At 42.9% G+C, this 14497-nt stretch overlaps 1 protein-coding gene across 1 annotated transcript in view; it reads right to left on the bottom strand.

Annotated features, from left to right (window-relative positions):
• Positions 1-14497, bottom strand: part of DISC1 (DISC1 scaffold protein) — a 359683-nt gene that overhangs the window by 228500 nt on the left and 116686 nt on the right. Inside the window, 1 exon segment of the mRNA XM_040624168.1 lies at positions 3281-3410. Coding sequence (XP_040480102.1) covers positions 3281-3410 — 130 coding nt within the window.

The following is a 14497-nucleotide window of genomic DNA, read 5'->3' as shown; positions in this document are numbered from 1 at the left end:
CCACCCCTGAGACACTCCAAGAAGAAGATAATATGTCTCCCATCGGTCTAACGTTACAATCTCATTGGCACTGTTTCCCAACAAACCTCCCCACCTCCACCTCTGCCCATACGCTGTTCCTTTCTTTCTTTCTTTATAACTGTGGTAAATACATGTACCATAAATTCACCATCTTAGCCATTTGTAAGGCCGGTTGCATGGCATTAAGCACATCCACACTGCTGTGCAACAATCACCACCATCCATCCAAAACCTCTTCATCTTATAAACCAAATCTCTGTCCCCATTAAACTCCAGCTCCTCATTACCCCTCCTCCCCTCAACCCCTGACAACTGCCATTCCACTTTCTGTCTCTAGGAATCTCTAGGAACCTCATGGAAATGGAATCATAGTATTTGCCCTTCTGTGACTGGCATATTTCACCCAGCATGATGTCTTCAAGGTTCATCCAAGTTGCACCATGTGTCAGAATTTCCTTCCTTCTTAAGTTTGTATAATACTCCGTTGTGTGGATGGACCACATTTGGTTTATCCATTCATCTAGAGATGGACACTTGGGTTGCCTCTACCTTTTGGCTCTTGTGAATAATACTGTTTTGAACATCTCTATGCAGCCCTGACTTTAATTCCTTTGGGCATATACCCAGAAGTGGAATTGCTTGATTGCATGGTAATTCTAATTTTAATGCTGTGAAGACCCACCGTGCTTTTTCCACAGTGGCCCTACACCCTATTCTTAACACAGAAGTCCAAGTGAGTCTTTATTTTTTTTTTTATTTTTTTTTTAAAGATTTTATTTATTTATTTGACAGAGATAGAGACAGCCAGCGAGAGAGGGAACACAAGCAGGGGGAGTGGGAGAGGAAGAAGCAGGCTCATAGCAGAGGAGCCTGATGTGGGGCTCGATCCCATAACGCCGGGATCACGCCCTGAGCCGAAGGCAGACGCTTAACCGCTGTGCCACCCAGGCGCCCCCCAAGTGAGTCTTTAAAACATGGTCAGATTATGTCATTCCACTGCTTAACACCTAGGAGCCTGAGTGCTCACTCAGGTGTGCAAGGCCCTCCAAGACCTCTTTGCTCCCTGACCTTCTCCCCTACTACTCTCCCCTACCCTGGCCTGCTGGATGCCTTCACATGGCTGTTCCTTCTGCTTCAATCTCACTGCACCATGAGTTGATCTTAGCCTATGCCTTATAGCTCCTACCACCCTACAACATAGTAAGGAGATAATTTTGGTATTAATTCTGTTTGCCATTTCTTATCTATCTCCCCATGCCCACCCATAATAGAACATCAACTTCAAAGAAATCCTAAGCATTTCAAACAGTATTTGGCACATAGGAGGCATTCAAATACCTGCTGAATAAATGAATATTCACTTTCCCCAGAGCTCTGCCAAGAACATTCCCCTCATACACTAAGTATCCCAGGCTAAAATTATTTTCTGTATGTTATGACATCAACAGGAATTATGCAGACCTTTAACTGCTAAATATTGTTCCAAACCAAAAACCAGATTCCCCATGTTCAGCTACCCAAACTGATATGGAAAACAAAAGCAAAAGAAATGTAGAAAAAATAATCAAATTTCCTTTGCAGCCCACTGACAAGTACTTAAGACAGGCAGGGTGACCTTCCTCCAGGAACTCAACGGCTCAATGTGAACATTCGCTAGAGGCAAAAGGCAACCTTAGCACGACTTCCAGGATCCTGCAAGTCTTTAACATATAAAAATCCCTTTGGAAACTTCCTTTATCTCTCTACTCAACTCCCCCCCCAAGATATATGTTAGCAATCATCCTCCAAACACATGGCCCACTGATATACATCTGAAGGGTCTCATGACTTAGAGTTTACTAGATAGTAGTAAATGACCCCTCGAGGTCCTGGAAACCTCACTTCCAAATTCCTTAGAGACTTGCGCTATTCCTAACCCCCTCCCAACTTAAATTATATAATCAGTCTCTCCCCAAGTGCAGCTCTTTCTGCCCACAGGTCCTGTCTCCATGCTTTAGTAAAACCACCTTTTAGCACCGAAGATTTCTCAAGAATTCTTTCTCGACCTTTCACTCCCAAACCCCATATGTCACATGACAAACTTTTATGATGATACTCACTGAATATATAAGTGTTCAGTTTATTGGATAATATTTTAAATTGTGATGACTTTTGCCTCCCTTTGCCACCTTGCTATTATGGGGACTTGGGTGGGCAAACTCAGATAACAAGAATACTCTGCACAAGGGAGTAGGGATGGGAGGGCAGTCCAGTAACTCCTCCAAGCCCCATAAACCAGTCTAAATGCATTCCATTGTTTAGAACCTAAACCAAGATTTGCACTCAGGTGTTAAAGACCTATGGTCCTTCTGGAAATCACGCTGCCTTCAGTTGATGCTTCCTTGTTCCTCTTTTCCTGCTTCCAAGCCTCCAGGCTCCAGCTGGTGTGAACCCAGCTTCAAGTTTCCCTGCCTCTTGGGGGAGGGGGTGCTCAACTTCCAGAGCACCTGATGGCCTCCTGCCTCTAACTCCGTGCAGCACCTAGACTTCTAGCCCCTGGATGGCCAACTTTCACCCACTGCTCTGGGCCAACCTGGAGGACCCATGAGATGCCTACCAGTTTTCCCCAGACATGCTAGCCTTGCCCAGTCCATACTTAAAACTCTGCCCCCGGGGCGCCTGGGTGGCACAGCGGTTAAGCGTCTGCCTTCAGCTCAGGGCGTGATCCCGGCGTTATGGGATTGAGCCCCACATCAGGCTCCTCCACTATGAGCCTGCTTCTTCCTCTCCCACTCCCCCTGCTTGTGTTCCCTCTCTCGCTGGCTGTCTCTATCTCTGTCGAATAAATAAATAAAATCTTTAAAAAAAAAAAAAAAAACTCTGCCCCCTAACAACAGCTCCTTACACTTCAACTCGATGCAATTTTCCATAAAGGATTTTCACAGCACAGATTTCTTCCTGCCTTTCAAAAGAACCTCGTAAAGGTCAAAATGATAAGAGGTGACAAATTGGCCTGGCAGACAAGGAAAGCATATTCAAAAGGTAATGAGGAATATCGAAAACAGGCACAAACACTGCTGAGCTTTCAACCCTGTGTGTAATGAGATTCCTACAAGCCCTCTGGCCAACTCCACCCATCTCTCCCTGTTGTACTTCACGGGTGGACAGCCAAAGTTCTAATTGCTACACTCAAGCAAAGCAAAGACCCACCCTGCTGCATTCAGCTTCCACGGGTAAGAAAAATGCTGGCCTATTTCCTGAAGATTCTTCACCTGCGTACCTGCAACTGCTGCTTCTCTTGAAGAAGCCAGTCTCGTCTGGTGATGGACACACGTAGGGTGTCCTGAGCAGTGGCTTCCAACAGCTTCGGCTCGATTCTGGGTGGAGCGTGGGGGTCATCACTGCAGGCCCTTAAAGTAAAACACGCATATGGGTACAGATGTGGAAAAACTGAAATCCTCAGAGCTACAAAAATGTTAAGAGAGGGGTGCCTATGTGGTCTTCGGAGTCCCAGGATCGAGCCCCACATCAGGCTCCCTGCTCAGGGGGAGTCTGATTCTCTCTCTGCCCCTCCCCCCCGCTCCTGTGCACGAGCTCTCTCTCTCTCTCTCTCCCCCTCTCTCAAATAAAGAAACAAAATCTTTAAAAAAAAATTAAGAGAAATTTCACAAAGTGGCCACCAGCTGTTCTCATCCTTAGGCTGGTCACAGGGATGAGGACCCTAATGTAAGTTTCTGTTTTAATTACGATCTGTTGGGACTTCTGCTTTTACCCAGAGCCAAACTGCTATTTTTAGGCCTGCACTGTCCAGTCCCATGGCCCCCAGCCACATGTGCTATCTATGTGCTGAAAGTGCAAAATGCACACCAGATTTTAAAGACTTCGTATGAAAACAAAGAGTGCAAAATATCTCAACATTTTTTATGTTCATTACATGCTGGAATGATAATATTTTCAATGTATTGGGTTGCATTAAATATATTTGTAAAATTAATTTCACCTGTTTCTACTTCCTTCTATTTAGTGTGGCTACCGGATGATTTGAAATAATGTCTGTGGTTTGCACTGTATTTTATTGGACAGCACTGCCTTGATCATCCAGACAGAACCAAATGCCAGGGGCTGATCTTGGCTGTGGAGATTAAAAAGAGGTATGACTGATTCACAGATGCTTGGGTCAGAGCTTCTCAGAAAATGTTTGCTAAAAGACTGTCAAAAACCACTTGAAATCTGGCTCTGTCTTATTCTTGCAGGAGTTGGCACATTTGGTCAGAGCAATGCTGGGGAAATGCAACATAGGCTTGAGGCTTTGCAGGGGTCTTGCAGACATTTACCCTTAAAGGATGACAAATTCATCCTTAAAGTATTTCATTTCTAACAGGATGCAGTTGGACAAAAAAATATATCCTAGGCGAAAACCCATGTCAACCACTCAAGAAAGGTATGTCTAGGAAAACATCATCAACTAAAATTAAAAGACAAAAGACAAGTTAGAGAAAATATTGCCACCCATGTGTCATAAAAAGGAAAAATATTGCTAATTTCAAGAGTTCTGTCAAACCAAGAAGATAAAGATGAACACATCTATCAGAAATTCAAACAGGGTGCCTGGGTGGCTCAGTCGGTTAAGTGACCAGCAGCTGACTCTTGGTTTTGGCTCAGGTCATGATCTCAGGGTCCGGGATCAAACCCCACATTGGGCTCCCTGCTTGTCGGGGAGTGTGCTCAAGGATTCTCCCTCTCCCTCCCCCTGTTCACACTACTTCTCTCTCTCTCTCTCTCTCAAATAAATAAATAAATACTTCTTTTAAAAAAAAGAAATTCAACCAAAGGAATTACAAAGAGTTAAGGAAAATGTTTCCCATCAAAAACACTTCTCAATGCAAATCTAAACAACACAAAATATCATTTTTCACCTAACTGGCAAAAGTTTTCAGGAACCATCACTGTTTGATGAGAGAAGGGAATAAGAATTTAGCATAAAATATAACTTTGGATCCTATATTACCACTTATAAGAATTCATCGTGTGTCAATAATTACAGATGTGTGCAAAGGTTAGCTACAAAAAATACCACTTTTTTTTTAGTAGCCCCAAACCAAAAACACATGTGGCCCCAAATGAAGACCAGAACGGTAAACCATGGCACAGCCACACAAAGGAAGGCTATACAACCACTAAAATTAGGCCACCAAAGATGTAACCACTGGAAAATGATCTCTATTGCTATTTTTTTCAACCAGCTATTATGGTAAGAGGCATAATATAAAACAACTTTGTACTCTGACGGCCAGGGTAAATAAGGCAGAAGAATGAATTAGTGAATTGGAAGATGGGATGGTAGAAGAGAAAGTTAAAACGGAAACTTGGCTCAAAAAAATCCAATCTCAAGAATGTAGATTACTGGAGATTACTGACTCAATGAAACGTTCCAATGTCAGAATCATTGGCATCCCCGAGGGGGTGGAGAAAGAGAGAGGTCTAGAAGAGATATTTGAACAAATTGTACCTGAGAACTTCCCTAATTTGGCAAAGGAAACAAGCATTTGTGTCCAAGAGGCAGAGAGGACCCCTCCCAAGATCACTGAAAACAGACCTACACCACGTCACATCATGGTGCAATTCGCAAATATTAGATCCAAAGATACAGTCTTGAAAGTGGCCAGGGGGAAGAAAATCCTTACATACAGAGGGAAGAATATCAGAATAACGTCAGACCTGTCTACAGAGACCTGGCAGGCTAGGAAGGGTTGGCAGCGTACTGTCAAAGCTCTAACTGAGAAGAACATGCAGCCAAGGATCCTTTATCCAGCAAGGCTGTCATTCAGAATTGATGGAGAGATAAGGACCTTCCAAGACCGGCAGAAACTGAAGGGATTTGTGACTACTAAGCCAGCCCTACATGAGATATTAAGGGGGGTTCTATAAAAGTAAAAAGGCCCCAAGAGTGATACAGAACAGAAATTTACAATCTATAGAAACAAAGACTTCACAGGCAACATGACATCATTAAAATCATCTCTCTCAATAATCACTCTCAATGTGAATGGCCTAAATACTCCCATAAAATGACACGGGGTTGCAGATTGGATAAAAAGACATGACCCATCAATTTGCTGTCGACAAGAGACTCATTTTGAACATAAAGATACATCCAGAATGAAAATGAAGGAATGGGAAACCATTTTTCATGCCAATGGACCTCAAAAGAAAGCTGGGGTAGCAATTCTCATATCAGACAGATTTTAAACTAAAGACTGTAGTTAGAGATACAGAAGGACACTACATTATTCTTAAAGGATGTATCCAACAAGTGGATATGACAATTATAAATATCTATGCCTCCAACAGGGGAGCAGCTACATACACAAGCCAACTCTTAGCCAGAAAAAAGAGACATATAGATAATAATACATTAATAGTAGGGGGCCTCAACACTACACTATCAGCAATAGACAGATCACCTAAGCAGAAAATCAACAAAGAAACAAGAGCTTTGAATGATATACTGGACCAGATGGACCTCATAGATATATACAGAACACTACACCCCAGAACAACAGAACACTCATTCTTTTCGAATGCACATGGAACTTTCTCCAGAATAGACCATATACTGGGTCACAAAACAGGTCTCAAGGCATACCAAAAGACTGAGATTATTCCCTGCATATTCTCAGACCACAGTGCTTTGAAACTGGAACTCAATCACAAGGAAAAATTTGGAAGAACCTCAAACACTTGGAAACTAAGAACCATCATGCTCCAGAATGATTGGGTAAACCAGGGAATTAAGAAGGAGATTAAACAATTTTTGGAGACCAACAAAAATGAAAACACATCGGTCCAAAACCTATGGGACACTGCAAAGGCTGTCCTAAGGGGAAAATACATATCCATCCAAGCCTCACTCAAAAGAATAGAAAAATCTAAAATGCAGTTTTTATATTCTCACCTCAAGAAGCTGGAGCTGGAACAGAAGAACAGGCCTAACCCACGCATAAGAAGGCAGGTGATCAAGATTAGAGCAGAGATCAATGAATTAGAAACCAGGAGCATGGTAGAGCAGATCAACAGAACTGGAAGCTGGTTCTTTGAAAGAATAAATAAGATGGATAAGCCACTGGCAAGACTTATTCAAAAGAATAGAGAAAGGACCCAAACTAATAAAATTATGAATGAAAGGGGAGAGATCACAACCAACACCAATGAAATAGGAAGGATCATTAGAAACTTTTATCAACAGCTTTATGCCAATAAATTAAACAACCCGGAAGAAATGGATGCCTTCCTGGAAACCTATAAACAACCAAGACTGAAACAGGAAGAAATTGATTATTTTTTTTTAAGATTTTATTTATTTATTTGACAGAGATAGAGACAGCCAGTGAGAGAGGTAACACAAGCAGGGAGAGTGGGAGAGGAAGAAGCAGGCTCATAGCGGAGGAGCCTGATGTGGGGCTCAATCCCATAACTTCGGGATCATGCCCTGAGCCGAAGGCAGATGCTTAACGACTGTCCCACCCAGGCGCCCCAAAATTGATTATTTAAACAGACCGATTAATTATGAAGAAATTGAAGCAGTGATCAAAAACCTCCCCAAAAACAAGAGTCCAGGGCCTGATGGATTCCCCGAGGAATTCTACCAAACATTCAAAGAAGAAATAATACCTATTCTCCTAAAGCTATTTCAAAAAATAGAAACAGAAGGAAAGCTACCAAACTCATTCTATGAGGCCAATATTACCTTGATCCCCAAACCAGGCAAAGACCCCCTCAAAAAGGAGAATTACAGACCGATTTCCCTAATGAATATGGACGCCAAAATCCTCAACAAGATACTTGCTAATAGAATCCAACAGTACATTAAAAGGATTATCCATCACGATCAAGTGGGATTCATACCTGGGATGCAAGCGTGGTTCAATATTCGCAAATCAATCAGCGTGATACATCATATCAACAAGAAAAGACTCAGGAACCATATGATCCTCTCAATCGATGCCGAAAAAGCATTTGACAAAATACAGCATCCTTTCCTGATTAAAACCCTTCAGAGTGTAGGAATAGAAGGTACATTTCTCAATCTCATAAAAGCCATCTATGAAAAGCCTACTGCAAATATTATTCTCAATGGGGAAAAGCTGGAAGCCTTTCCCTTAAGATCAGGAACACGACAAGGATGCCCACTCTCGCCACTATTATTCAACATAGTACTAGAAGTCCTTGCAACAGCAATCAGACGACAAAAAGGGATCAAAGGTATTCAAATCGGCAAAGAAGAAGTCAAAATGTCTCTCTTTGCAGATGACATGATACTCTATATGGAAAACCCAAAAGAAGCCACTCCCAAACTATTAGAAGTTATAGAGCAATTCAGTAACGTGGCGGGATACAAAATCAATGCTCAGAAATCAGTTGCATTTCTATACACGAATAACGAGACCGAAGAAAGAGAAATTAGGGAATCCATCCCATTTACAATAGCACCAAAAACCATACGTTACCTTGGAATTAACTTAACCAGAGACGTAAAGGACCTATATTCTAGAAACTATAAATCACTCTTGAAAGACATTGAGGAAGACATAAAAAGATGGAAAGATATTCCATGCTCATGGATCGGAAGAATTAACATAGTTAAAATGTCCATGCTACCCAGAGCAATCTACACTTTCAATGCTATCCCGATCAAAATACCGAGAACGTTTTTCAAAGAACTGGAACAAATAGTCCTTAAATTTGTATGGAAACAGAAAAGGCCCCGAATCTCCAAGGAACTGTTGAAAAGGAAAAACAAAGCTGGGGGCATCACAATGCCGGATTTCGAGCTGTACTACAAAGCTGTGATCACAAAGACAGCATGGTACTGGCACAAAAACAGACACATAGACCAATGGAACAGAATAGAGAGCCCAGAAATGGACCCTCGGCTCTTTGGGCAACTAATATTTGATAAAGCAGGAAAAAACATCCGGTGGGAAAAAGACAGTCTCTTCAATAAATGGTGCTGGGAAAATTGGACAGCTACATGCAAAAGAATGAAACTTGACCACTCTCTCACACCATACACAAAGATAAACTCCAAATGGATGAAAGACCTCAATGTGAGACAGGAATCCATCAAAATCCTGGAGAAGAACATAGGCAGCAACCTCTTTGACATCAACCAAAGCAACTTTTTTCATGACACATCTCCAAAGGCAAGAGAAACAAAAGAACTTGTGGGACTTCATCAAGATAAAAAGCTTCTGCACAGGCAAGGAAACAGCCAAAAAAACTAAGGGGCAGCCCATGGAATGGGAGAAGATATTTGCAAATGACACTGCATAAAAGACTGGTATCCAAGATCTACGAAGAACTTCTCAAACTCAATATACGAGAAACAAATAATCAAATCAAAAAATGGGCAGAAGATATGAACAAACACTTTTCCAATGAAGACATACAAATGGCTAACAGACACATGAAAAAATGTTCAAAATCATTAGCCATCAGGGAAATTCAAATCAAAACCACATTGAGATATCACCTTATGCCAGTTAGAATGGCAAAAAATGACAATGCAGGAAACAACAAATGTTGGAAAGGACATGGAGAAAGGGGATCCCTCCTACATTGTTGGTGGGAATGCAAGTTGGTACAGTCACTCTGGAAAACAGTGTGGAGGTCCCTTAAAAAGTTAAAAATAGAGCTACCCTATGACCCAGCAATCACACTACTGGGTATTTACCCCAAAGATACAGACATAGTGAAGAGAAGGGCCATATGCACCCCAATGTTCATAGCAGCATTGTCCACAATAGCTAAATTGTGGAAGGAGCCGAGATGCCCTTCAACAGATGACTGGATTGAGAAGATGTGGTCCATATATACAATGGAATATTACTCAGCCATCGGAAAGAACAATTACCCAACATTTGAAGCAACATGGACGGCACTGGAGGAGATAATGCTAAGTGAAATAAGTCAAGCAGAGAAAGACAATTATCATATGGTTTCACTCATTTATGGAACGTAAGGAATAGCAGGGAGATCGGTAGGAGGAGGAAGGGAAGAATGAAGGGGGGGTAAAGAGAAGGGGGAAAGAACCATGAGAGACTATGGACTCTGGGAAACAAACTGAGGGCTTCAGAGAGGATGGGAGTAGGGGATTGGGATAGGCCAGTGATGAGTATTAAGGAGGGCACATATTGCATGGTGCACCGGGTGTTATACGCAAATAATGAATCATGGAACACTACATCAAAAACTAAGGAGGTACTGTATGGTGACTAACATAACATTAAAAAAATTATTATAAAAACTTAAAAATAAAAAAACAACTTTGTAAAAAAAAGTATATAAAAAAAGGAAAATATCCATCAAAATATTATCAGCTCTTACCTTGGGGTGGTAGAATTACTTCTTTTGTTTTTTATTACTTCTTTTGACCAATCTTTGATTTTCTAAGCTTTCTGTAGTGAGCATATGTTATTTCTAATAGTATAATGGAAACACTTTCTACCATATACACTAAGTAGCTATACTACTGACTTAAATAGTTTCACATGGCCAAACTGTTACAGCTCTTGGACAAAACAGACATGTCTGTGTTTGAAATATATCACATTTCCTACGTTAAGGATCAAGGACAAAGCAGGTGTCTATAGCTTTGGACAGTCTGAGGCAGAAAGTACACCTGTGCCCCCCTCCACTGGGAATCTCCTTGCAGATATCAGGAACTGGGCTGCCACATGTATGGACTTCAGGGCTCATCAAGCAGGAGCATGAAGCTGCATGTTCTTATTCGTACATTCACATAGGGTCTCACTCCCTCCACATTTCCCAGAAAATAAAATGGGCAACTCATTTTTTTTTAGATTCCATGTATGACTGGAATGATATGGTATTTATATTTCTCAGTCTAACTTATTTCACTTAGCATAATACCCTCCATGTCCATCTACTGTCCCAAATGGCACAATATCATTCTTTTTTATGGCTGCTTAATATTCCAGTGTGTGCATGTGTGCGTGTGTGTGTGTGTGTGTGTATACCACATTTTCCTTTTCCATTTGTCTATTTATGACACTTAGGTTGCTTGGCTATTGCAAGTAATGCTGGAATAAATATAGAGGTACATATATCTTTTCGAGTTAGTGTTCTCGTTTTCTCTGGGTAAATATCCAATGAATAAATAAACAAACCAAAAGCAGAATCAGACCTATAAATACAGAGAGAGAACTGATGGTTGCCAGAGGGGAGGCGGTGGGGTGTTAGGCAAAATGGGCAAAGGAGAGAGGGAGGAACAGGCCTCCAGTTATGGAATAAATAAGTCGCAAAATAAAAGGCACAGCATAAAGAACACAGTCCATGATATCGTAGTAGCCGTGTAACAGGACAGATGGGAGCTACACTGTGGTGAACACAGCATAAAGGGTAAACTTGTCAAATCACTAAGTTGTACACCTGAAACTAAGATAACATCATGGGTCAGCTATAGGAAGGAAAGGAAAGGAAAGGAAAGGAAAGGAAAGGAAAGGAAAGGGAAGGGAAGGGAAGGGAAGGGAAGGGAAGGGAAGGGAAGGGAAGGGAAGGGAAGGGAAGGGAAGGGAAGGGAAGGGAAGGGAAGGGGAGGGAAGGGAAGGGAAGGGAAGGGAATTAGTAACTGATCCTAGCATGTGTTTGTGCTCTGTTCATCTCCTTTCACTCCTACCCCATTTCACTGACTCATTTAGAAAAAGAAAACACTATTAAGCCCACCTACCATGTGCCATGGGTCCTGCCTGGTGCTAGGGACCCAGCAGTAAACAAGACTCGGTTCCTGCACAAATACATCACAAGGAAAATAAAAGGCAATGGGCAAACGCTCAACCCAAGGCTCAAACCAATTATTATAAGAGTTCCAGGGTGGGAATAAGTCTCCCACTTCCTAAATCTTAACGTGGCATTTACAAATGAGCGAGCCAACCAAGCACTGCAATGAAGCAACCCTACTATTTTTAGAAACAGTGGTCGAAAATATGTCACCTCAGCTCTTCTAAGTTGGAAAGCAGCTGCTACAGAAAAGGGAACCTTGCTTGTATTCCTGGGCCTGACACAGATTCAGACTCTGAATAATCTCGAAAACCGCTTACTTATTGTAACAGACCATGCAATTTAGAAATTTATTTTAAGACCTGTTACTCTCTGATTTGGGGTCATGAAGGCAAATCCCAGTAGTAGTGGTAATAAAAATGCTTAAACTGATGATAATAAACTAGTGTGAATGGAGAATTTTCTGTACACCAGACACAATCATTTGTAGCATGCTCACTTCTCATCGCAGACCTAGAGGAATGTATGATTATGATGGTTTCGTCACTGAGGGCGCAGTGGCCGGGAGATTCAGTGACTTGCTCTCGGTCACCAAGAGAAGCAGCAGCAGAGTCAAGGGGTCAGGGACGCATCCTACTGACCCCACTTCCCCGCCCTTTCCTGGACACCCTCTGCCATTGGGGCTCTTGGCAAGATTATAAACTTCCGTTTCCTCCCGGCTTCTCGTCCTATGCCACACACAGCCACGGATTAGGGTCCCTTGCTTGCTGTTGAACAGGGCTGGCTGAGAATGACAGGGAGGACTCAGCACAGGGAGGGAGGTGACCATGGTTTGAGCCTTAGTCCTGCCTTTCTCTAGCCACGTGTCCCTGAATTTATCAAAGCCCTCTGCACCTCACCTTCCTCATTTTCAAAATGAGGATGGTGATGAGGACGCAGATGCCTTCCCCGTATGGCTGATTAGGGGGGTCATCACCAGTTTACTCGACAAATGAGCACCGCGCACCTACTGTGTGCGGGCCCCTCCCTCGTACCACATATGAGGGAGGAGGCGGAGCCCCTCTGACCTCAGGGGGCTTGCTGCTTGCCGTCCCTCGTGTCTCCCTGTTTGCATCGGGAACATGAGCTCTGTGGGCATGTCCAGTAGACACACTGTCCTATCCAGGGTAATGAAGATTAAAGAGGGAATGTCTCCGAGGATCTTCGCACGTATCAGAAGAGGAAGTCTCTGGAACAAAACCATCATCAGCTATTGCCGTCCATGGGAATGGGATGTGCTTCCCACTCTGGGCTCCAGAGTCTCGGCCTGTCACACAGCCACTCTCTCCAGACTGAGAGCCTCGGGAAGGGAGAGACTGAGCTCTGCACTGAGTAGGGGCTTAGCAAATATCTGTTGAATGATTTAATGAGTCCATGGCCTAGAAAATCCAGAAGTCATTTACATTCAGCTTTCTGTTGCATTGGATCATTTCTTTGCACTAATTCATTTCCCAATTTGATCTGCTTATGCAAATACTAAGAGTTTCCTGAATTTCCTAAATAGATACCATCTGGGTCGGGTTGGGAGTTATTGAAGGAAATCAACATAGAATTGAAAATTAGCTACAGAGGAGCTACAGGTGGGGAACTGGGAATTCTCCATATTATTATTAATCACATTCATTACTTAATTCATAAGAAAAGTCCCTGTGATTAACCAAAACTCCTCTCTCTGTCTCACACACTTTGACTCCGGGTGTAGAAAGCCGTCCACAGATGGCTGAGTGGCCGCCCCAGGACACACTGTGGCTCAGTAATGAAGCAGGGGACAGGTTTCCATCATTCAGACGTTCAGTCCTCTGAGCCATGCTCCCTCTTCCTTCTGCCATGTTGTTCCCTTTATATTTAATAATTCTCAGTGTGTAATCCCTAATGTCAGTACAAATTAGCATTGCTGCTATAAACTAATCAGTATGTAAAACGAGCAAATCCCTCAGGGGCCAGAATTAAAAACATGAGGGTTGGAATGTTAGAAAAGCCCTGGGTGCCAACGGGGACTTGGGGTCTCAAACACCTTGCCCTCCGCCTCCCGGGATCATGCAGGCCCCCATCTGGGGCTGCCCAGTGCTGGAACTATCCTGGCCTTTCTACTTTTGTCTTTTCCCCCAACCACTGAAAGAGGGAGAAAGCCCATCTGTAAAATAAGATCCTACACCACTGAAAGCAGCCAGAACACTTCCCATCCCAGTGACCCCATGCACCATGTGACTATTGTTTGAGGGTGTAGTTCAGTCACATTGAGAAAAGAATGAAAAGCCCTCCGGGAATCAAAGTTTACAGAGCCAGGTGGTTAATGAGTGTGTGCCTGAGACGAGCCCATGTCGTCACCTCCTCCGTAGCAGCACCCAGGTCCCCAGGGCCCTCCTTTTGCTCTGAGTGCAGCCTTCAGATGCAGATGGAGTGAGAATGCTGCAGGGCAGAGGAGAGACCGGACAATGCACCTGCTGGGCCATCCCGTGTCACAGCAATGCCTGTGGTTCCTACGGTCCTATGTACAACACAGAAGCTCCCTTTCCCAGACAGGAATGCCCGTCTTCATGGTGCCAGAACAAGTGCCATTTTGTGCCGCTTCTGCAATCAAAGAATTTTAGTCAAGGAAAAAACCCAGCATTTATCAAGCCCAATGCTCTCATTATTACAGTTGGGAAAAGTTCGCTTC

The sequence above is a fragment of the Ursus maritimus genome, unplaced genomic scaffold, assembly GCF_017311325.1.
Source record: "Ursus maritimus isolate PB19 unplaced genomic scaffold, ASM1731132v1 scaffold_7, whole genome shotgun sequence".
Classification (NCBI taxonomy): Eukaryota; Metazoa; Chordata; class Mammalia; order Carnivora; family Ursidae; genus Ursus; species Ursus maritimus.
This window is presented reverse-complemented; position numbering and strand designations above follow the sequence as displayed.